The sequence below is a fragment of the Oenanthe melanoleuca genome, chromosome 1A (genome assembly GCF_029582105.1).
Source record: "Oenanthe melanoleuca isolate GR-GAL-2019-014 chromosome 1A, OMel1.0, whole genome shotgun sequence".
In the NCBI taxonomy this organism is placed as follows: domain Eukaryota; kingdom Metazoa; phylum Chordata; class Aves; order Passeriformes; family Muscicapidae; genus Oenanthe; species Oenanthe melanoleuca.
In genome coordinates, this window is record NC_079334.1 from 55,247,388 (window position 1) to 55,272,884 (window position 25,497).

Consider the following 25,497-nt stretch of genomic DNA (forward strand, 5'->3'; position numbering starts at 1 on the left):
ATGCTTTGGGGATGAATAAAGACAAAGTATTTAGGGGTGAAACAACTTCAGCAAGTGGCAGACAGAATCCTTAACTTCTGTGGAGAGTTAATGTGCCCTTCTCTGAAGGGTTCAGAAAATGTTCATTACCTGCAGCATGCATGTGTGGGAAAAGGTAAAAGCAATCCCTATCTGCATCCTGCTTATTCTTGCTATAGACATTTTGAGAGCTTTTTCATCAGCTCAGCCATGTCCTGCTCCACCATGGGCAGCAGCACCAAATTCCATTCAAGGCAAAGTGTAACCATTTATCTGTTTTACACAATTTCCAGCTGTAGTGAAACTCCAAAACAATTGTACATATTTTGGTTGACAAAGTATGTACCGGGTTTTTACCTCCTCCCATCTAGATCTGTCTGTCACCATGTCAAGGAATCTGAAAACCATTGTGGGAGAAACAGGACTTTTGGACATTAAATTAATATGATTATGCAGAAGCTGATTTATTGTTTACTTTTTAGCTCTAATTATACACTCTAAGACTACTGTCTATGTGATTACACATTTTTTGATTGGTGCTTCTATGCTGTTCACGTGCTTTGTATGAGCTCTTCAGGTACAATCATTGGTGGCTGTCTAGAACTTCACTGCCCACTTTTATCTTGGGTTTTTAATCTCAGTATTCTGATTTTTAGCTTTTTCTCTCTCGATTTTGCACAAGTAGCCTTGAGGGGTCTCAACAAGTTGCAGAAAAACACCTGAAAATGGCTCATCTTGTGCACCTGTTATAAAGATTGGTCTAAACTAAGAAATATACTGAAAAATAGCTAAGTGTGTGAAGCAAAAGATGCAGAAAAACAACTAGGCAGCAAAATATGGAGAAAAACAGCTAAATATATTTTATATACAATAAAATACGATACAGACCATGGCCTGGAGTTGTTCAGACATGTCACTGTGGCCCAAACTTGTTCAGTATTGCTACAAACCATAGGCCAATGTTGTTGGGTATTTGCAAGAGGATTGCTCAGCAAATCCACTTCCCCGAAAATTGAGACTTGAAGAAGCTGCAGCATCCTTACCCCAGCAGCCACTCGTAGCTGGGTTGCTGTGGGATGGGGTGCAGGGTGACTGGTGCAGGTGAGGTGCCACCCTCCTGATGTGTGCTTGTCCCCCGCAGGAGAGTGGTGCGAGGTGAGCGCGCGCTCCGGCCGCTGCGCCCCGGGCGTCTGCAAGAACGGCGGCACCTGCGTCAACCTGCTCATCGGGGGCTTCAAGTGCGAGTGCCCCCCGGGCGAGTTCGAGCGGCCCTACTGCGAGATGACCACCAGGAGCTTCCCCCCCCAGTCCTTCATCACCTTCAAGGGGCTGCGCCAGCGCTTCCACTTCACCGTCTCCCTCATGTAAGTGCCGGCAGGGAGGGGTTCTGTGGCTGCTGCCTCCTCCCTTGAGCTCAGTTTGTCACACGCTGACACCCACCAAGATCTACCCCTGAAGGTCACTGCAGGCGTTTCTGTCTGTGACCCCTGGAGCAGGGCATAGCCATGCTGTTTGAAAGCATTTGATTTCTGCCCTGCTGTGGATGTTTCTGAGTTGCTGACTCACAACCTTCCCTGTTGTACACAGGGTGATGGGATGGGGAGAAGGGACACCAGGACCACTCTGGCCACCCATCCGCAGCCTTCAGCTGCTGAAGTGGATGTTGGGGTGGATGTTGGGTTTGACACTTCTACTAGCTGGGCCTTTGGCTTCCTGACCTTCAGCCCAGCTTCAGAACCAATCCATTTGTGCTCCGTGTTTGAGAGCATTTTTCCCATCTCCTGTTTCTCCACCTGTGAGAGGACCTGTGCATGTCAGGCCATGGCTGAGCACAGTCTGGATCTTCTCAGGTTCTTGCCTTCCCGTGGTCCCCAGCCTTGGGTTTGGGATATCCCAAACTGATCCAGCTCCTCACCTAGCCCCTTCTGGCCTTCACACCCAGATCCCATTCCAGCTCCCAGGCCCATCTGTCCCAACTTCCCTGTGTTGGGCAGTCTTTTGGGCTCTCACTTTTCTCCTGGGGGAGCTCAGGTAGGCAAGGAGGAGCAATGATAACAGTCATGGGCAAGGGCTCTTCCTCACCTGGAAAAACCCCTCTTCTGGAGAAGATTCTTGGGTCAGGCATAGGGTTTGCTTGGTGTGGAGCCAGAGCTCCAGGTGCACAGATGTCTCTTCTCTGGGAAGGAGGTGGGCTTGCAGCTTTCCCATGGTTTAGCTGGCCAGGGACTTTTGGTTTTCCTCACAGCTGACTGTGAGTGAATGACACAAAATGTGTTAGCCCTGGCCCCAAAGAGCAGAGCTGGGATTTTTTGATAGGTACAACATAGCTGGATGGGCAGATCTGTTTGAGTATCTGTCCAGAGAAAGTACTCAGGGAGGTCAGACAGGCTTCAGGCTTATGCCCCTCCAGCACCCAGCTATTACCTGGTGTTTCACATCTGTCAGGAGCCAGGTCACTTTTTTGCACCATGTTTTTGAGTATTGGCCTTTAGCACTGTTTACTTTCCTGAGCTAAGATCCCAGAGAGACTCCCCATGTAATGCTTTTGTTAATATAAGTAAGTAATGCCCCATCCTTGTAAATGTTCAAGGCCAGGCAGGATGAGACTTGGAGCAACCTGGTCTAGTGGAAGGTGTCCCTGCCCATGGCAGGGGTTTGGTACCAGATGGTCTTTATGGTCCCTTCCAACCCAAATCATTCTCTCATTTTATGATTTCTACCATTTTATCTTTCATCTGCCTTAATCCTAAATTCAAAATTTTATGGGATCTTGAAATTTTGATTACACCAGAAAGCACAGACGTGGTTTGCACACAAGCCAAGGGAAGGAAGAGTTTGTGAAGGTTGTTTTAGAGCCTCAGGTCTGAGCACACAGAAAAGCTGAGGAGCAAAGGCTCTGTTGGTTTGTCAGACCCACCATGAGAGCAAACAAAGGCAGGGTCTGGGCTTGCTGCCAGCAGGAATTGCTGCACTACCCCTGACTTGTCCCCTCTGCCAGGAGGTGTCATTTTTCAGGCTTTTGGAAAGAGAGCTTTGACGTTTAGGGTGCTTCTAGTTAAAATGAATCAAATGCCCTGTGTAGGAGTTATTGAGAAATAGCAAAGTACTGTACAAAGGTAATCCTTACACCAGGGTTTCTTCACCATCTTTAGAATGACAATGGCTTATTTAGTTATGAGCTAAACACTCTTAGTCCACTCAGTGTGGCTGTAAGAATTCTAGGCCATTATGAGGTTCATCCCACACTGTCTGGAATGGTGACACATTTAGCTTTTCATACCTGAAGTTTACTTTTATTTACACTAGCTATGTCTGTGGCTTTTATTATGGAAATTATTACTATATATATAATATATTCTTATTATTATTTATTTATGTTTATTTATTTATGCTAATGATGATGATTTGCCATTATGTATTTTATGATTTGGGAGGATTTTTAAAATCCCAGGATGTCCAGTTTCCATTGGCCTCAAGTGACTCATGACCCACTCCTAACAAAGAGCAGAATATTTGCATTGTCCAGTCTCATAACTAAAATGTTTTTTAAAGTATTTAGGTTACTGACCACACATTTCTTTCTGCTCCCAATATTTTGTATCTTCCTTGCTTAATTCCAACACTTACTACTCCTTCACTCCAAGAGACACTGTTAGTGGAGCAGGTTTCTCATTATTTATGCAAAATTCTGTAAGAAAGAGAGTCTTTTGTTTCCTGTGTCATGAAATGAAACATATCCCTTCTATTAAAAAACAGTATATTTTCCCCCAGGTGGTGGGTTATAACCAGACAAGTTCAAAAAAAGTAGTGCTTTTAACAATGAGTATAATACAAAAGTTGCTTTTGACTAGTGGCAAAGAATGGAACTGTGCACAGATATACTAAAGAAATATACAAAATGATTAATAATGAAATAGTTTAATAAACAGTGGTTTCATATTTACAATTATGGTATACTTAAAACTAAAGTTATAAGAATATGAGAAAATATATTCAAACATAACTAAGCTTCCTGTTATTTCTGCCAGACTAAATCTTCCTGCCCACTGAAGAAACACCACTAGTATTACTCCCTTTTCCTTTGCTCATTTATATTCTGGATAGATGGGTCAAAATATTTGGATGAAGCAGTTATCCATGAGAAAATAGTCTTGGGAAATGTTTTAGAGGAACTGAATTCCTTTAGCTCAAATGTTTGATGGTAAAAAATGAAAACTAAACCTGTGTTTTGATAATATTGGTATATTTCAATAGTATTGTTGTAATTAATTTAGTGTGCCTTTTACTTGTATAATATTACACTATGATAAACTAGAAATAAATACATATATTAAAACTAACTAAAAGTAATCAAAACATTAATTAATATTTTGAAGGACTATAATGCATATTTTTGAAATTTGAATTTTACGGGGAATATCAAATTTGTGACTTCTGTTTTTTTGAACCAGAACAATTCATTATCCTTCAAAAACATTTAAAATATATGAATAAAATTTCCCATTTCTGTGTAGCTCAAATTCTGAAAGGTTTCTACTCAGTGTGATCCATAACATATGCATGTCTGATAAACAACTTCTGGTAAAAAATTTGTCTTCGAAACAATTTCTTACAAATACCAACCCTGGTATTTTAACATACTGCTTCATTCCCATTCTCTGAAATGCAGGTTTTGTTGCATCACATGAGAATCTTGCTATTAGACATGATATGACAGGCACAAGAGTCACTTCTTGTGTCTGTGGAAAAACAGTTTTCATTAGCTGTGTACAGTATTTCATTCATTTGTAGGTAAAGTGGGTTAATTTAAATCAGGCATATTTTCTGAAGTTCAAGATACAAAATCAGACTAAATTGCCATTGGGAAACACAAGGAATTCCCATGGTTTCTCTCTTTTTCTCTCTTTATCTAATATTAATCTTTGTAAAAATGTTTATGTGAAGTGTAATAATTTTTTTTTGCATTTCTGACTAGATGAAAGCTGTGTGCAATTCTCCAGAGATGAGAGAATTCAATTAAAAATTATAAAATACTCACAACAAGCAGAAATTTGAAAAAAATGTTCTGTGCTGACAAAAAAAAACAAACACAAGGCTTTTTTTAAAGGGGGGGTTGCCCCTTTTTCTGCAAGACGGATACATTCCATATTAGTAGCACAAGAAAAATTTAACCCAAATGTATGTGTTGGTGCTGATCTAGTGAAATCATTTAAGTGTTCATTTTCCTTCCTCCAATTGACTGACCGGTTGATTGACTAACTCTGATTTTCTACATGGCATTATTAAAGTAACTCTTATCTTTCTTTCCTCTTACCTCCCCATCAGGCTTTTTTAATCAGTTGATGACTGTCCTAAGACTCTGTAGCATTTAGACAGCCAGCAGGCAGCAAGGATGCCCCCTTTGATGTGAAAATGCTTTCTGGCTGTCAGACTGTTTGCAGAGTGTAGTAAGTGCTACTGTTTGGTGAGTGTCAGATACTGCTGCTGCATCTTGTGTCTGCCTAATTTTAGCCCTCGTGAGGGTCAGCAGATCTCTGCAGGGTAGATTTCTCTAATTTCCATCTGCTTGCCTTGCTGATTGTGAAAGAGTAGATTTATCCTGTGCCTGACTCCTCAGTTTTACAATTTTCTGTCTGAAGATTGATTCAAAGGCTTGTTTATCTGCTGAACACAAAGCTGTCTTTCTTCTGGGTGACTTGGCCATCAGTCTTTAATCCATAAGCTGTTCAGCACAAACTAACTCCATGTGTCTGTTCCAGGTTTGCAACCAGGGAGAGGAACGCTCTCCTCCTCTACAACGGGCGTTTCAACGAGAAGCACGACTTCATTGCCTTGGAGATCATTGAGGAGCAGATCCAGCTCACCTTCTCTGCAGGTGAGGCTTCACCTGAGCCTTTCTGCTCCAGCTCAGGGGATCCTCTCAAGCCCTGTGGAAATGCACTTCAGTGATTTTATATGGCTGTTTGCTGCCTCATTAATTTACTGGCTGGCACTGCACAGTAAACAGCTGATGCCGGGTGTACTCCAGATTGTAGCAGTTTGTGGGGTTACACTCACTGTCGTAGGCTGGAGCTTGTCAACACACCAGTTATAAAAGCCAGAGTTTATGGCTGCTGTAAAAGATTGGCACTAGCCTGAATGTTGGCCTCCAAGCCAATGTTTGCTTAAATGACACTTCATTTTATCATATTGTGATAAATGTTGTGTGTTTATCAGAGGAAGGTAGGTGCATAAATGTTATCTAAAAAATCTATGCAAGCCAAAGGAAAAGCTAGCAGAAGTGAAAACTGCCTGCCATTCATTAGGGATTAGGGGAGGAGCAGTGCTGTCTCTAGAAGGCATTTCTGCACTGCAGAAGCCCCTCCTCTCAGAAGAAGCTGTAAATGACAATGAATTGAGGAGAACTGCACTCTCATTGCTACAGTGGGCCAGGAAACAACAAGTGGCAGCTTCGGGATTTGCTTGTTTCTGCACTAGGACTAAGCCAGTGTCTTCATAGGAGAAGAGAGCAGGGAGGAGTGACAAGCAGAGTTCAGGCAGGACATATGCCCAGAAGCAGATCTGTGCTTTCAGTGCAAGGCTTTGGTGACTTTATGAAATCTCAGTAGTGTAGATGAACTGGTATTTTTAGGTATTTAAGATACTTTTCTAAAGTACCTTAGTCTAAAGACTAAAACAAATACCTGGAAAGGGCTGTTGTCCCGTAAGTCAAGTGGAGTTATGTGTAGGTCAAGTGAGATGTTTGTGCCTTTGTATTGGGCAGCATAATTCAGGAAATAATCCTGCTATTTCCCACTATCTGTATTCAGGATAGACACCTGGGCTCAAGTCAGCTTCTGTTTTATTTTTGTGGAAATTGAGACATTGCAAGCAGTAAGGCCATGGAAGCAGAAGCACAGCCCACAGTGGTGTTGCACACTCATCACCAGTGATGGCTTACTGCCCTTAGACCCCATGGTGAATCCTGTGTGACCCCACTGATTTACCAGTGATGCTTAAGTGCATATGTGGGCTCTTTGGGTTGAAGATATCCGGTTACATTTCCCCTTTATTACCTCAAAATTGTCCAAATTAGATTTTAAGGCAGGTTTCTGAATGGATTAGTGTGAGGAAATAGCATGCTGCAGAGAGATGTGCTTTCTTCTGTAGCTCTGCTTCACCTGTCTAAACTTGAATCAAATTGCTTGGAAGGTACCCTGAGGATGAATGGGAAAAAAAAATAAATTCTGCTTGCACTTATATGCATTTAAATGTGAAGGAACTCCTTTAAGATACACAAAACTAAATTTAGATTTGCACTGCTGCACCTGAGAGCAGGTCTGGTCCTGCATATTACAAATGGTATTTTCTTTGGAAGGAGAATGTTTTGTGTTTTATAGTTTTAAGTGGCTTTTAGCGAACACTACAAGTTTGGGACACCTGATCTCACTGTGTTACATGTCGCAACAACTTTTTCACAGAAAGCAGAGCAAAAGGATTGCAGAACAGTGATCTGCCTTTTGCAGACACTTGATAGCTGAATAAAAAGCCCAATTATTTGTATAGATTTTATCACTAAGTGATACAAACCATCACAGCAGAATGTCACACATGTTAAGCTGAAATATGTATTGTTTAAATAATAGAAATATATGGGATGGGAGTTAAACAGAGTAGGGGACACAAGAATAATACTTGACTCAGATATTTGTTGCAAGTAGAGAGTTGAAAGTACCTTTTAAGCTCAACAATACTATGAGCTTTGTTAGTTTACAGGGGGAGTTACTTTTCCTGTGGTTTATTATGTAGAATTTTCCAACTGTTAAAAAAAAAAAAATAGGGAAAAAAAAAAGAGCAATCCCTTCTCCGTGCCAGGCCTATTATGTACTTTCAACAAGAATGTTTATTTTGCTGCTACCTCGAAACAGATATGCTTGGTTACTGAGCTGGGTCCGCTGACTCAGTCCTGGCTTAAAAGCTTCAGCTTTCCAATTGCAGTGGCAAACTCTTGCTTTCAAATTTAAACACTGAAAGGCTGCCAATAATTTCATTAATCACTGGTAAAATTTTGCTGAGCCCAATGTTACCATGGGTTTTAGTACTTTTGGATTTCACTTTCTCAGCTTCAACAGGGAGTAGCTTCCCTTCCCTGACAAAATATCCCATCACAATGCTTATTATACTCAAAAAACCTCAAAGAGTGCTTTTGGCAAAAATGCAGAGAAATTCATGTACGTTTCTCCCTCAGCTGATCACTTCAGCATCTACCCAGTACCTCTGTTACCACACTTTGCAGAACCATGATAAAAAACAACATAATTCACCCAAATGTGCAGAAGCTGGTTTTTGTGCACCAGAGTAACTCCATGAAACTGGGGATATTTATTGACTTGCAGGACAAACCCAAATTCCTCCCTGACGAAGCAAGGTGCTGCATGCTGTCCAGTGAGAGTCTCTGTGTTTCTTGCAGTAGTGGTCACTTATGTTTCCCTTCTGCCTGTTTTTGCAGGGGAGACAACCACGACAGTGGCGCCGTTCATTGCGGGAGGGGTCAGCGACGGGCAGTGGCACTCGGTTCAGGTGCAGTACTACAATAAGGTAAGGCTAATTGTGTTGGTGATAGCCCTACTATTTATACAGCAGTAGAGGTGTGGGTCATCTAGCTCTGACCTGAATTTTATTTGTTTAACCAGGCACATTGGTACAGCTCTGCACAAATGGTACTGGTCACGCTTACCTTGCCTGGGACAAAAATTCTCTCGTAGGACTTTTGAGTTTTGACCCAGGAAGGCAAAACTAGATGTAATACTTTTTTTTTTAGAAGTGCTTGGAACTATTTTCATTTCAGTTTCTGGGGTTCCTGTCCCTCAGCTGCCCCCTTGGTCACTGCCACTTGGTCACAGGGTCAGTCTGACTGAATGAAAAGGATTGCAGGCTCTCTGTGCAGAGCAGCCATTCATGATGAACCAGAAAGCAGAGGCTTTTAGAGTGTACAGTGTCACTATTTACAGGTAGATGTCAGACATCTTCTATAAACCATAACAAAAATTAAAGAGTTCATTTAGTGACTAAGAAACGTTGCTTTTAAGTCTGACATGATAGCATTTTGGGGGATCACATAAGGAAATAGAGAAGCATTGTTGGCTGTTAAAAAGGAAACAGGATACTGGTGTAGGAAGCTGAATGGAAGATGAAGGATTAATGTGATCAGCAAGTTTTTTATTTCCCCGTGCTACATCCTTTCATCACAGTTTGTGCGGCAGTTTGAATGGGAAGATTAAAATTTTATTTTGACTCCTAGATAGGATCTCCTAGCCTAAGGATATTTTATCGAGGTAATGAAAAGCTTTCTATTAGTATTTTATATTTAAAAAAAAAAAAAAAAACTTAATTAAGTTTTGTGCTCAATATATGTAATATATTCTCTGCTGTCTGGAGCCCAGAGAAATAGAGCAAAAGTTGGTGTGTTGCCATGCACACATCTGTGGACACTGTGAAGCTCTTCCTCTGCTTCCATGTGTGCTTATTTCTTAGAGGATTACTCTGGCAGAGTGAACAGCACTTACTGAGGCAGTGGAGGGACACCTCAGCTTTCAGGCTCCTGGGCACAGCTGCAGGGAGAGCTGCTGGACCAGCTCACTGAAATGCCAGTGAGCAGATAAGGGGCCTGAGCAGCAGAGGAATGCTCTTTAAAAGGCAAAGAGATGTGACACAGATGTTAAAAATAAACCCCTTCCTCATTTTTAGGGCTTGCTGTGGTTTAACCAGGATAGTAGGTGAGCCATGTTAGCAACTGGTGTTTTCTCGTTGTTAACACGTGGGTCCTGTCATCATTTTCTTCTTCTGTGTCAGTTTTTTGAAGTGAAATGAGCCAGTCTCCACTGAACAGGACAAAATTCTGGGCAGAGAGGGAGAGCAGAGGGAAACACCAGGAAACACTGCTGACTTCACTGCCTTTGCCACTTGCATGACATGAAAGTGATGAAAAGCAGGGTCACTGTGTGGAGAGCAGCACTGTGCCCTTTGCTGTCCCTGTGAGAGACTGAGGTCATCACCTTCCCCTTAGCAGCATTTATTGCAGGATGGTTAAATTTGGGCTGGAGGGGGGAGCTGACAGTGTTGAGTAAATGGCACAGTAGGACATGCTCACCAGTGTGTATTCAGCGTGCTCCCAGGACTTCTTCCCAGCACATCTGAGAATGGCACATGTTGGACCAGCTCTCCAGCAGTGAAACAGGGAGTGGGTGCTGCAGGGCAGGGACAGCTGGAGGCAGCTCTGCAGCCCTGCCTAGGGCTGAGCTTTCACCTCCTGGTATTTGTTTGTACAGCAGTTTCTTGGCTACTTCATGTTTTAACAAAGCTGGAAGTAAAGTTCCAGTGAGGAGGTTGAAAAGACAGGGATAATTTAGGGATTCGAGTTGTGCCAAGATAAATGGGATGCTGTGCCTAAACTTGACACAGTTGAGATGTTTGAATAACAGAGTACCAAAACTCAAGAGTTTCATTAAATGATGCACACATATCAGTTTGCAGGTACTGCATCCTTCCAGTCTTTCCAAAATCCCACTGCAGTGTCAGTTAATTATCCCAAGACTATATGGCCCCTTTGTTCTGCTCAGACACTGCCCAACCTTTCTGAGCACACAGAGCTCCCCTGAGCTGTCTCCCTCCTCCCTGTCTCTGGCTCATGTTTAATTCTCACCTTCAGGCCCTCTGGACTCTCCTCCCTCCTGTCAGCCTCTGTCTTTTCCTGGCAGCAGGGCCACATGGGCTACCTCCACCAGCATCCCTTTGGTGCTCCTCACCCCTTTTTCCATTCTGCTGTTTGTCTGGGGCACTTCTGGTCTTTGCTCATTTTTAGACATATCTTGATGATTTGTCCATGGGAAATGCATAATCATCACAGATATCCATAGAGATCCAATTTATTGATTTGTCTTTCTCACATTAAAAAACTTCAGCAGCAGCTATTTTCTTAATATTCACATCCTGGTGGTGTGTAAAGTCACCCTCCACAAAGTCAGTTTGCTAATAACCATAATGAAACAAGAAGCAAGTGTAGAGTCAACTCCTGTAAAGTGTTTTCTGTTCTTAGCTCAGAAATTATGTGCTTGGTAATATTTATCTTTAGTGTTGTTGAAAAATGATGGTTTAGAATTAACTGCATATCATGAAGCTCCCCTGCCACTTGGGGCCGAACACTGGAGTCTCATCAGTAAAAGAGAAGTCCAGAGCTGGCTTTGCTCCACTGTATTTCAGAAAGACATCAAACCAGTTCACTGTCAGTTCAAGTATTTGATGCTTTCTTAGCAATCCTGCTATTTTCCAGCACTGTAAAACATTGCAGTAAGGAAACAGATTGTAACAGAGGAATGGAAGCAATGTCATTTCATTTACTGTGTAGTGATGGAAAAGGATGCTCCCTACCTTGGAGGAAACCAGCTGACACACTTGGTTTCAGTAGAAGTGCCCGAGGGAAGCACATGGAACTTGTACTAAGTGTTGCCACTGTATTGAATTTCTGGAAGGGAAGACACCAAGAGGGAGGAATTAAAAGTTAGAAGACAGCAGAACTAGGAGTGTTTTATAACCATTATCTGGTTTCAGTTATATATTGGAAGTTTTTCAGCTTCCCAGTAGCAAAGTATCAGTTTACCTGTTACTTGCCATTATAGATGTTTGCTGACAGTGGGGGAAGACAGGGAGGAAGGCCACTTGCTGACTCTGATAACTCAAACACATTATTTAGTGGGGTCCTGATCTTGCAGCAATTAAAATCAATGGAGGTATTGACCAAAAGGTAACCTGTGGGTGACCTGCTTTCTCAAGAGGCATATATATATTGATAAGAAATTTAGAAGAAATGGAATTTAAAAAATTATTTTGGAAGGAAAGGTCGAAGGAGAGGGAAGATTTCAGCCTGGTAAATAAAACTGATTCAAAAATAGTAGGAGCAGCCTGCTGCTTGTCCACAGGATAGCTGGTGTAAGGGGCAGCAGCAATGTCAGCTGCCTTATTTGCCTTTCTAGGTGGTGAGAATGTAGTCAGCCTCTGATGGAGTTTGGTCCTCATCCTTTGGCTCTCCTGAGCCTGCCAGCATGAGTGACAGTGACCAGGTTAGCCATGCTGATAATGTTTGGAATAGGAGCAAACCATATTTGATGGTAATGATGCTCAATAGCAATGACATCACATGAACTGTCTAGCATTCATTGCACATACAGGTTCATGTATGATTGTAGGTAGCACTTGGAACAGCAGATTTTACTGAACCCAGTAGTGAATGATGTTTTTAATTAAGTGCAAAGTTCAAGCCACTCTCCCAAACTTCTGATAAATCACAGTTTTATTCAGAATTTGAGATATACCATCAAACTTATGTTAATGTTTTACCTGACTCATTACCTCAGGGTAGAATTCATCATTTGGCACAACATAAAAATATTTTGAGTATGGACATGTTCCTTTAATTATAGACGACATGTACCTATATATTTGTATTTATATGCTCTGTATATTTTATCTTACTTATACATGTATGACATCCAGGTTGCTTAATGACGTTATGTTTGTAAGCAAAAGGTCCTTCTGTATCTCTTTAAGGGAGCACAGGATTATTTTACCTCAATGACAGAAAACCTGAGAAAAGCATATAGAAACAAGCTATCAGTGAGTGTCTGATGTGCAGTGCAGTAATTCTGGGGGATAGGATGAACAAAGCCCTGAATGACTCACTGAATGACTCACAAAAGTAACAACTTCTGTGTGCTGTTAGGCAGTGTCTCTGATGAGATCCACTTCCATGATCAGGAGGTATAAAGTGATGGGTGCCTAGGACAGTGTCTCCACTGATCTGGTCTCTTGAACCTACAGTCTCCTAGGATGAGCTATTCAGGACAAATATTACTCTTTTTCCATTGCTGGGACGAGGTTTCTTCTCCTATCTGATAATCAACAGTAAGCAGCTGTCCTCCTTGAATGTCTTTGACTGAGACATGCCATGGTTTTTGTTTCAGATTCTTGGCTGTCTTGGGAGTAGCCCACCCCTTCAGAGTGATTAGAGTTAGTAGGGACCTGCTGATTCTCATCCCTGTGTGCTTCCCACCCGGCAGATCCCAGGCCTATACTTAGCCTGAAGACAGCTGCTGGAGAAAACAGGCAAATTCTTCAGTTAGAGATAAACTTGAAAGAAGTGAGGGCTGCTTAGGTTTGATCTTTGGTGTGTTGTGAATTCAAAGAACAGGAGGTGAATTGCTCTTGATTAGACTCACATATGAATTAAAAAATTTCCTGCCTGTGGTAAGCGATGGTTTCTCTTGAGTTAACTGGCCTTCATTAGGGGCAAGCTGCAGCTTGAATATCACTGAAGACTGAGTTAACACTGTAGAGATTTAGCTCTCAGCCCACTCATGCACTAGAGTTTGCCAGTACCTTCCCATCTCATGGAGGTTTTATCCCTCATCCACTGGCTGAAAGCTGTTTACAGGTGCCAGAACAGCCTGTGTTTCAGTGCCAAGTCCCCCACTGTATTTTATTTTCCATACCTGGGGTGGGTACTGCAGCTCTCCCCTTGTGCTTGCTCAGCAGGTGAGTGGGTGGGTGGGAAGCAGCAGCTCTCTCCCTCACCTGAGGGTTCCTCTCTCCCTCACCTGAGGGTTCCTCAGCCAAAGCTCATCCTGAAGGGTTATTTTACCATGCCTGTACAGCTGTGCTGTAGCACCAGCAGAGCTTATTTATTGAAGCCTGCTCCACAAATCCTCCATCCTGTGGATCACTCATAGTGCCCACAGACTGGCTGTTGATGCAAAACCCACCACCTCTATATCTGGGGCACCTCAGTGAGCCCCATTTGTTCAGTGGCTCCCCAGCACTGTTGGACAGAGCTTTGCTGTGATCCAGATGAAGCTGTGGGCAGCTGAGGGTCTTGAGGATGGTGTGAATTTGGGACTGCTGCCAGCTCAGGTAGCCTTGGGATGAAGCTGTTCACAACAGAGACACAGATTCTATCTGCACTTGCTCAGGACTTAGGAAAAAGTGGAAGGAAGGGCAGGGTCATAGAGGAAAAGTCAGGAAGAGAAAAAGCAATCCCAGGCCAGGTCAGGGTTTCATAGGATGCTGTTTCTGTAGCTAGTCAGGCAGTATGGTGGTCAGAAAGAGGAATTAAGTTCTGTGAATACAGGCATCCAAAGGGGCATAAATGAAGAGCATACCTGAAGTGTCTGTCAGTGCTCTTAATGTTAAAACAAAAATCTCTAACATTTGTCACTGCCTTTGTTTTACTAGAGCCCCTGTTTTGTTTCTGGGAGCTTGTGTCAGCTGCCTAACAGTGGCCAGAGGCAGAGCACTGCTGAACAACTTGAGGATGTGCATGCTAATTTTTTGTTTTAAAAACTCGGGTCCACCCCTGTTGTCCTGTTCTCCCCCCCAGGAGCCAGCTGAGACCAAGTGTCATGCAGCCACCCTTCACCAAGCGGGGGTGACACATCCATACCCTGAAAATCAAGATCTGCAGGGCTGTGTGTTGTTGTAGTTGTGGGCAACTGAAGCTTGGTGGCCACTTGCAATCCCCTGCCATGGGCAGTCAGGATGTGCCTTTTATTCCTCATCATAAGCACAAGTGGCACAGGCAGTTGCAGGCAGTGGGAGTGGTGCAGGTCTGTGTTGGGGAGGTAAATGTAGTGATTTGTTTTCTACAGGGTGGGATGAGTGCAGCAGCCTCTGATGATCTGCTGCAGAGGCAAGCACAGACCCTGCTGCCTCTGGCACACGAGCCCCTGCATGAGGTGCCTTTGGAGCTGACAGATAGGTTATCTGGTTTCCTTCTGAAAACACAGACCTTCTCTGATGATGGCAAATTTGCCTGTTATGGAAATATATTCTGTATCCGGGACTGACAATTGTTTTTGCCACTTTGCCTTGGAAAAAAAGAAAAAAGGCAGAGTGCCTTTCAGTACAACACTGTAGTGAAACTCAGACTGTGACAATTGTGCCAAAAGACAAGGGTGGCACTGGTTGCTGCTTTCTTTCCTGCAAAGGGGACCAATGCTTGTTAGAAGTTCTGGGTTCTCAGCACTCTGTTGCCCCAGGACCAGCAGGCAGCATCAGGCAGTAGCTCAGCACAGGCTTCCCTGTGCCACCCCACTCCCACCTCGTGGGAGCATTCCAGCACAAACACCTTGTTTGCTCAGCTCTTGGTCTCCCTGCTGAGCCTGCCAGCGAGGCTGCCAATGCTGTGGGTGATTTATGAGGCAGGCACATGCCTGCAGTTGAATAGGGATTGCCAGCTCTTTGGAGAAAAGCCACATAGCTGCCACCAGCTAGGCATAACTTTAGTCATTGGACCCTGGGTGAAAGACACTGCCCTCACAGTATCCAGGACACCACCCAGTATCGTTTACTTCTTAATCTGAATGGTCAGGAAAAGTGGTTGGCAGTTAAATTCTTAGGTAGGTATTTGATATTTTACCCCTTGTGCTGGGGAGCACCTCTTACACCAGAGCAGGATTGCCCAGCTGAGTGCTGAGTTTTGTAACTTGATTGGAAAAGACAGACCCCAGCAGAAGTCAAATAACTGGAAAAACAATTAGCAATAATGTTTGGGTATGACTTATGCAAATGTCTATCGCTGGTGACATCTGAGCAGATGTAATTGTGATCTGAGGGAGAATTTTTGAAGTTAATCCTCGTGGTGGCTTCCAGACTAATTTGTTAAGGGATTGAGGGAGATTTTCTAAATAAACAATGCAGTTGTAGAAGATTATGGTAATGCCACTGTTGATCAGATGTGGGCACTGCCAGAGTTTGGATTTTGCTGGCTCAGATTGGCTTGCTGTGTTTACAGCATTTGTGATTGACACAGACCTGCTCCAGCATTGCTTGGCATTGTCTGATACAGAAAAATGCAGAACAGTAATTGCCATGTCAAGCAAACCATGGAGGTGGGGAGGTACTGTAAATACCTAAAGTGTTATTCAATTAGGAGCAACTTACTTCTCTGGGCATATTTTCCCAGAAAGGAATAGAATTTTGTGGCATTTGAAAACCTAAATTAATAATTTTTCTAAGAAATGCCAATGTATCTTTTAAAGGCCCTCTAAAGTGTGCAGTGCAGAAAGTGTGTTACAATGTAGTGCTTCCTCTTAAAAGAAACCACATGTTCTTACATAAGATTTAACCACATTTCTTCCAATTTTATCATTTCTTTATCACCCATCTCACTGTGAATTGTTTAATAGCAGAATGTGCAGCAGGGTCTCGAGGTCAGTGTGTTATGGCAAGGAGGAGGTGGTGGTGCTAACTTCCAGCAGAGTGTGGATGGTACAGCTCCCCAGATCATCAATTTGTGCTGGATGCCTTTCCTTCTACGGCATTTTCATGGATCAAAAGTTCTGCCATGGCTTATGCACAGGGGAGCTTGCAGGACACCAAAACCACAGGGAGCATAACCACAGTCAATTCCTTAGCTCAAGTTTTTGAGGACTTAGCTGTACTAACCCGTGTAACTCGGGGGCCTGTTCTTCACAGAGAATGTTACCAGAGTTCCTGCAGCTTTACAAGAAAAAAAGCATTTCAAGTGTAAAAGTCACTTTCTTTTCTAGCCACAACCAGGATTTTTAAGCAGCATCCTGAGAGACATTCATGTTTAATTTACTCCTCAGCTCAAGAGGGTAAGGAAATTTGACCGGAATACCAAGGTGGCTAGCCAGAAGCAGGTTATGACAGTATTTTTTACAAGAATAGAAGTTGCTGTATCAGAAGATTGTTGTGCTTTTTGGTGGGTAGGATTGTATACTGGTGAAAGATGTGGTGGGTAGTGCTGGGGGCTCATGTACAATATGAGAGTATGAGGAATTTGTAGCTATGCATTTGTATTACTTATCTGTACTATGTATTTTAGCTGCTGCTGGGCATGGCCATGTGAAAATCCCCTAGCAATTAAAATTACAAGCAACTAGAGGAAGGAAAGAAATTAGATTTTTATTGCTCAATGCATTCTGCATTTTACATTTAAAGTTCAGAATGTTATTCTAGTCAAACACATAAAATATGTTCTTCATGTCTGAATGCAAAAGATGTCATTTCCCACATGCTCAGAACTCAATTTTTAAAATGCCATGAGAAAAGGTAATCTCAGAAAAAATAGTTCCATTTATGAGTCATTTCCTGGCTTTCTGGCTCATGATTCAGACACTCACATCCTTGCTGAGGTCAAATTCATCCTATTCCACCCAAATCCAGTGGATCATCAATGAAAGTCCTCCTCTAGGTAAGGCCATGGATTTGCTATATTGAAACTGAACCTTGACATATTCTGATTAGAAGTCATATACCTGCCCACAGTTCTGATGTTCTTGCTGTCCCTTGAAATCTTTAAATCAAGTCAGTATTTCCCTTTCTAAAGGAACATTTTCGCTTGGGTGCAGGTGATGTTATTGAGCAGGACTCACTGGGTTATGTTCTGTGGTTGTATAAAGCAAAAAATTGATTAGATGAGAACACGAGTCCCATCGATTCAAAAAATGTGACAGAATCCTGTGAAAACCTGCCTTGAGTTCCAGCCTGCAGTATTGCAGGTGGAAAGCTTAGAGAAAACAGAAATGTTGCTGCACATTTGCCCTGTTCTTACACACTTCCACAGCATCTACCACTCCCTCAGTGGGACTTTGGTCTGGCCTATGGCAACCATTTACATTCCTAACATCTCCTGAAAAGCACTGGAGGGCTGCCTGGCTAATATTTACTTTTTCTTGCTCTGGCTGGTTGTGGAGCCCTTGCAGGTGTTAGTGGGTGTAAAGGGATGGGGGGTGGGCAGCTGATTTGCCCTTGCAGAACAAAGATATGTGAGTCTGGACTTTAAAAGCCCCTCCCTGCAATTCCACCGGTATTTATTCGTGTGGATTTCAATTAGTAATTGTTTTTGTTGGTGTTTTGTTTGCTTTTTTTTTTTTTTTTCTGGTAGAGGGTAAGTGTGAAGTGATTGATATCTGGGAAAGGAAATCAGGATCTGGCTGTGGAGCGACATTCCATTGTCTTGACACAAAATAACAAATAACTCACCTCTAAATCTGTGTCTCGGGAAATTAAAGTGTAAAGCAGTGAAAGTCATTTGGAGGTCATTGAGATGTAAAGTGTGACCTGCTCCCCAGCACTGAGTAGCTCAGCTCTCAGTGACAGCTTTGAGAAATCTCTCCATCAACTGGGGAAGGGAGGGAAGGCGTGTACCAGTGCCTGGCTTGTTCTCTCCCACGCCTGCTTTTGGAACTGCTGCTCTCACAGAGTTTGCAAACACCACTTGAAAACACTGGTTGTTGTGGTGGTGATTTTATGTGCAAACACCAACACCAACTTTTCAGAAAACATCTGCACAGTAAGGGACTGTGTCTTGGTAAAACCAGCCTGAGTCCCTCCTCCTTTGGAAGCCTCATTTTTGGCAAGGCTGTTCAATGCTTACTCTTCTCACATCACCCAGGTTTTAAAGGTTTAACCTGTGTGCCCATCTAGGGTGCTCACCCCACACCTGAGCTGGGTGTCAGCTGTGTGGCTGTTCCTCCTGGTGTGGGGCTCTCAGGTCATCCTGGGGAACCTGGCACCCTGTGATGCTCTTGGAACCCAGTTTGCTAAAGCCAGCTCTGCACTGCAAAACTCTGAAGACATTTAGTGGCACCTCCCAAAATGGTGATTGTAACCTCCTCCTGAAGGCTTGGGAGATGTAAGGAACCTCCATGAGATCTGGCAGAGTCTGATGGTCCTCAGCTCACCCTGAGGCTCTGAGGATCGTGCTTGAAGGTTGTGCTGTGCAGCCCAGCCTGGCAAAGCCTTGCTCAAAGCCAGCACAGTCATTGGAATGGCACCTCAGGAATTTGGTGCGAGTTCTTTGAAGTGCACTGTTATCTCCATTAAATCATGTAGTAAATTACAGTAGCTCACTGATTTGCAGTAACTGTTCAGGTATTTTGTATCTGTCTGTGTAGTTGAGAGGAAGGAGCACTCTGCAGTTACCAGGCCTTGCAGAAGTCTCTGTGTGCCAGGAGACCCTCACAAGATCCAGCCATGGGGGCAGGGAGGGAGCCCATAGAAAAATGTGGGATTCTGGATTTTACAGGCTGAAATATGACTCCATTACCCATACTAAGCAGCAGTTTGCTTGGTGAGGTGTCACCAGAATTTGTCCAGTAGGGGGTTAGTTTCTGTGCATAAGTGTCACAGGTATTTCTTGGACTCTGAGAGCAGCAACATTGACATCCTGGATGGAAAAATATGTTGTAGAACTTACAAGATTTATATAAAGCCAAAAATATTTGAGAATGGTTCTTTGGCAGGTAGATAGGGAAAGGGAGAAGGATTTGCTGAACTGGCAGAGGACAGCAGGGAAAGAGGCTTTTCCAGCATCAAAGGATGTGTTCTTCTTTCCCAGTTCTCCAAGGGTGCTGGAGAACATCCTTGCTGGTGGAAAGAGAGGGAGACAGCAAAATAGTCAGAAAAAGGGTTCAGAGGGCAGGAGAGGTCAGGGAGAAGGGACATCAGCCACAGAGGCAGATCAGAGCGAGGAGAGGAAGGACAAGGACACCCACAGCAGCAGAGCACTGTGGTGAGTGCTGTCTCCCACATGGAAAACTGAATGTTGTCTTGAGCAGAGAGAGAATGGTCTTGTGACAGCCAAAACAGGTCTGTCTTGCTGTGTCACTGATTCAGCATCAAAGAGCTGAGAAGCATCTGGGAATACACATTTGAGGATAAAATTTCTATTTGCAGACAGAGAAGACTCATCTTCCCATCAGCACTACAGCAGCCCTTGCCAAAATTAGTCGAAACTAAGAATATACCCTTTGCAGTAGCTGGATGATATTTGTGAAGATACTGATAGTGCTGAAGAGGCAAGGAGCATGTCTGGATGCCATGCCTGTGTAACCATGGCTTTTCACAGCCCTGCTGTGCCATTCCACATGCTGTGACAGGAGGGGCTGCTCCCATCTCTGCCCCAGCGCTGGAAGAGCAGCAGCAATTCGGGCAGTGCCGTTCAGTAGTGCCAGGTCTCATAGCTGTGCTGAAAGCCTCCTGCTTTGAATATCAAAGTTTAGCCTCTGGATGCAGCCCTAAAGGAGATAACAAATCAGGCCAGTAAAACTCGCTTGACTTTGTGGGCCAGCCCAGATCCCGATGATTGGTGTTGCAGGGCGTTTCTCTAGGAAAAGGAACTGGTCTGGTGGCTTTTCAGGATTTGCATTTTTTACTCACTGATGGGAAACTCTTTGGTTTTCCTTTTTACTGTCACAGGCTCTCGTGTTTCTGTACAGACTTGAACCAAATTAAATACAAAGAAATGACATTAAAATGTTCAGTGAATAAAGGGAATACATACATCAAAGGAGTAAGGGGGTTATGTGAAATGACTTGTCCTGCCTTTCCCTGGTGACTAATCAGGATCTGTTCTTCACACCACTTATTTTAAAGGTGCTCTGGAAATCTGTAAGGGGAAACTCTAGAAAACAGAGATTAACCTTAGTGGTTTCTGTAATCTGGCCTAATTTGGAGTTTCCTGATTGATCAGAGTGGCCTGCAAGTCCATGCTAAGCTCCTCTGGCATTTCCAGTCTCTCCCTGGAGGACTGTAAGCGGTGTGCTTCCCCTGTTTATGTGTTCCTGTTTATTATTTATTTTCCTTGCGGGGGGCTGGGCTCTGGCAGCTTGTCCAGGGCGAGCGCCGCCGCGGGCCCTTAATGAGCTTTTTGAGCACTGAAGCAGCACAGCATGGCCTGGGAATGGCAGGGGCTGTGCCTCCTTCCCCAGCAGCCCGAGAGGCCGCGGGTTAACGAGGCAGCCGGGGCAGCCTAATGAGCGCCAGGGAGCCGGGCAGGGCACCCGGCGTGGCACAGCCCGGCAGCCTCCGGCAGGACCAGCGCCAGCTGCTCCATTCCCCATTGATACCGAACCCGGGAGCCTCAAACAGCAAAGAGCCCCAAAATGTACAAGGCATTTTCCACACAGACCTTTGGGGGTGGTGGGGTCTGAACCAGCACATTAGCAATGAAGAGGAGAGCATTAAAAAAAAATAACTAGGAAACAGGTTCTTTTTAACCTTTAACCACGCCAAACAGCCAATAAATCATTAGCTACTAATTAACAAAAACAGAGGGGTAACTTACTGTCTGGTAAGCAAACTCTTGGAATCTCTGAAAGGCTGGCGCTGACTTCAGGATAGCTTTTCTTCTTACACATTTGCACTTATTAAAAAGACAAACAAGCCAAGCTCTGAATATTAAGCTATGCCATGCAAAGCATTTTGCTAAAAAACCGACTTTCTAAAATAAATATTTAATTTTTAATGTGTACAGTGAGCTGAGCAAATGCAGAATTTACAGTATGCAACATCTGACCCCCAAGAAAATAGGTCTCCTTCAAGTGTAGCAAGGTAGGCTGTGTCTCATCTGCAAGCAATACTGGTTTGCATTTTTTAAGTCTTGGCCATACTTACATTACAGTCTGCTGCTGAATCATCTCCTCAGCTCCTTCGAAAGACTCGGTGGGGTGGCTAAAGCAGGCAGAAGAGCTCCTGGCCAAAGTTTGGGCAGGGGAGCACAGCTTTCGGTCTGAGCTCAGGGAATATATGTTTGTGGAAACACTCTCTGATGGCTAACAAAACTACTCTCCCTCTTCCCATCTGTGAGAAAAGTCAAGTGGCAAGTTTTTATCTAAGAATGGAAGTTGGAAAAAAGTTTTCTGGTGGAGGAAATGTTTGTGAGAACTCTGGAACAGGTTATTATCTTACAGATTAACTAATGAAAGGGTGAGATCCAGGAATCTGAGTGTCACCACTGCTGCTGATTGACTAAACAAACATTTTAACTTTGCAGTATTAGTATCACACATACAGACACTATCCAGTCTGGTTTGATTTAAAATAAGTCTGCCAAAGATTGGACTACTTGCTTAAACCTCTCCAACAATTTTGCATCCTGACTGGGAAGCAGTAGGACATATGATCTAAAATACAAGGGTTAAGTGTTTAGGACAAGGGCTCCCATTGTCTGTTGATTTGTATGTCTCTCCATTCACTGTGCATCGTTACACCAGCTGTGTCTTTAATAAGTCACTGTGTGGGCTCTCACAGTTTAAATATTTACTTAAACATAGTAGAGAATCCAAATGAAACTGAGATACACAAGAATATCCACGTCTGATGTTCTAAGTAGAATCAGAGTGGATTTGTGCAGTAGATTTGCAAACTATAAGCAGATGTGTTTTGATGACTTTCTCTCTGTCTGGTCTCCACTTATAAAACAAAAGTTCACAGATTAAGCTTCTCAGAGTTTTTCACCTAAAAGAAGCTACATGTCTTTCTTGCTGTTGAATTTATGGGGAGAGGTCCAGATATTGCCCCATAACTGAATTTCAAAAGAATTGGATTTGGCATCACTAGTAAAATATCTCCAGAGTGGTGTTCTCTCACTGCAGTCTGAGACAGTCACTACAAGGGGCCAGAGAGAGTTCCATCCCCTACTGCAGCTCAAGAAGGTCGCTCCTCCAGGTTGCTGCTGAGGACAGTAGATGAGTCTCACTGTTATCTCTGCTATGGTCAGAAAGGGAGCTGCAATTTTCAAAAGACATCCTAGGAGGCTGTCATTCCTGTAGTCACATTTTGCCTGTGACTCTCTCTGGGCAAGGGTGAATGTCACGGGTTAGATATGAGATGGGAGGTTGTCACTCATATCAGAACCACTGATCTTCATGAAAGCTCAGTGGTGAGGCAAGGTTAAGTTTCATTACATTGTTTACAGTTTTAGTTATTAATTACCATCATTTGAGGAACATAAATATGGTTCATCTTGGTTTACAGATAGAGAGAAGGGTAGGGGACTTACACTGTCACATGTTGATCCTGAGGCAGGACTATTTCTTTGTGTCCTCCAAGTTGACCCTATATGTGACTATAACATAAAAACAATAACAAACAAAATTACTTTCCTTATGGGATGCACAAAATGTTTGAAGAATCATCATGTGATGGTGATAAAATACTGCAACACTCAAGGCTGCTCTTTCTTCCTTTCATTTGAGTCCTGCAATAATGCACTTCTTTCATGGTTTGTTTAAGGGAGACCAGGTTTTCTCTCTAGAACTGCTTGGTACCTCTTCTTGCTACTCTGTGTTACAGCATGTGGTCTTTGAAATTTGAATCCCAGCTTCTTACTGGAGAAGCACTAACTGAAAAGGCAGCCTTTAGGGTTAGGCAGCGAAAGGTAAATTTTCAGCTCCATGAGCAGGAACTCACTTACATGACTTGCATTACTATTAATGGGGGTCATGCTGGTAAATTCCTGTCCACCACATTGCACATTTACTCATGAATGCAGACTTGGCACAGCTAATGAAACTTGCCTTTTGGGAAGCATGTGTTTCAGGAGATGGGTCTGACAGGCAGAAAGGACTGCTAAGTACCCAGATGAAAGTCTGGCTTTTAACTCCCTGGACATATTTCCAGAAAATAACAGTGTGAATTAATGCTGGTTAGTGTTAGCTGTTCCTACTGTTAGGGATCAGTCTTGCTCCAGTGGGATTTCATTGAGGCAAAGATCATGCCTGAAATGTGAATGTGTGTGCTGTCATTTAGTGTTGGCAATTCACTTTCTGGTGCATTTTCCAAGTGCTACTTACTGTTACTTGTTTTCTTCAGTTCTCTGCTAACACCAGCTTCTATAATCATAAACAAATAAAGGAGTTTTTAAAATAATTTTCAGCCCTGCTACTTTCCCAGAGATGATCCCTCCTATGGCTGAGCATCACCTGGTGATTACCAGCCTACATTACTCATGGGCATTTAAACCCCTTTATTCTTGTAATGTGTCCATTACAGTGATGGCATCTTATTTCCAAAACTCTTCTCCAGCCTATTTACTTTGCTAGGCTAAACATGCCAAGTCCATTTTGCCTGTTTGATATGGTAAACTTGGCACTGCTCTGGCTGTTCTGTGCACCTGCTGTAATTGGAAGGTATTTTTAGTAAATGAAAACAAAACTACCCAAACATTCTATCCTGTTCAGTGTCAGTTTCAGAAAGAAACTTTCCTAATATGCATCTGTGCAACAGCTCAGTATTGTATTGCCTTTTTAACCTTTTAATCTCATCGTGGTTCCTCATTGTTTAGTAGTTAATTAGTAGGGTTGTTTTATTATTTTTCATTGTTTAGTGCTGAGAGTCGCAGAGTCTGCAGTAGGAATTCTTGTCTCAGATCCCAAGTTTCATGTTGTGGGATTCTCTTTCTTACATGCACCTATTCAAAGTGATTTTTTTTTAATGCATGATACTCTAAATATTCTTTCCATCATCAGTAACCTATATTTAATCAAAATACTGAATGAATAAAATCTGTTCCATGATTCATTGCTGAAGGAACTCCTAACTTGGTTTTCTCTGATAAAGCGTTTTATTTATTTCCTATACTGTTAGAATATGAGTAGTGTATAGTACTTGCCACATATTTTGAGTTCTTGTCCCATTATATCACTCAGAAAATCTCTTTCTCTTCCCAGTGACATATTCCTGCATTTTGGGAAAAGCCTGTCAAATTCTGTCAAATGAGCCTTTTAGCACGGTCAGAAAATCACCTTGTGTTTGAACTAAGTATGGTTTGAACTGCCAATAGATTTCATTCACTGGAATATTCCCTTTCTTCATGGTTCTGTGTGGTCATCAGAGCTGAAGAGATGCCAGCGATTTATACTGCAATGAACAGTCAACATCTAGAGAAACACTTTTCAGTTTCTACGTTAAATAAAAGTAGAAAAAAATCAATTTGCTATTGCATCTAGTGACTGTGAAGGAGCAGCTGCAAAGTGCTGAGTCTCATCAGGTTGCAATCATGATTAACATTGGGCAGATCCCCCCTGCTGAGGGAATAAATACCCTGCCTTTGTCAAGGCTCCCATGTAAGAAACAATAGATTATTTCAGTGAAGCACAAGAACATAAATGTTAATCGAATCATTCCTCTGAATGAATAGAAGTAGCACCCAGAATGTAAACATTTTAATTTTGGAAGGGAAGGTCTGTCTGTCAGTTGATTAGTTTTCCATGTATTTTTTCATTTACTTTGAAAAGCTGCTCACTAACATTGCCATCATTGCATACAATAACATTTTCAGCACTTCAAATACATGTGTTTCCTGTCTGTCCAAGCTGGGCAGCGGCAAAGTCCAGGGAGTATCGGAAAAAATAAAATCTGCCTTAATAGCACTCAAGAGAGGTCAAAACCTTATACTGAATAACTGCCAAACTATGTGATCACATTAGTTCTTGGTAGAGGAAATGGAAAATACTTTTCAACTGGAATTGACACCAGGAAACATATTTTAAAAATGTTTTTTATACATTTGGATAATTACCCTTAAAAATAAATCTATCTCTATACAGATAATGAAAGTGGCTGTAAGTATTTTAATAAATTTATGTGTAAGTGAAACAGAAAGAAGTCATTTATTCCCTTACTTCTTCCTTGTTTGCTGTA

General features: G+C 42.8%; 1 protein-coding gene across 1 annotated transcript in view; it reads left to right on the top strand.

Moving 5' to 3' along the window:
• The window catches only part of CELSR1 (cadherin EGF LAG seven-pass G-type receptor 1), a 160,859-nt gene that overhangs the window by 86,540 nt on the left and 48,822 nt on the right, over positions 1-25,497 (top strand). Inside the window, exons 3-5 of the mRNA XM_056482024.1 lie at positions 1,160-1,382; positions 5,778-5,893; positions 8,507-8,595. Coding sequence (XP_056337999.1) covers positions 1,160-1,382; positions 5,778-5,893; positions 8,507-8,595 — 428 coding nt within the window. The remainder of the gene's footprint in view (positions 1-1,159; positions 1,383-5,777; positions 5,894-8,506; positions 8,596-25,497) is intronic.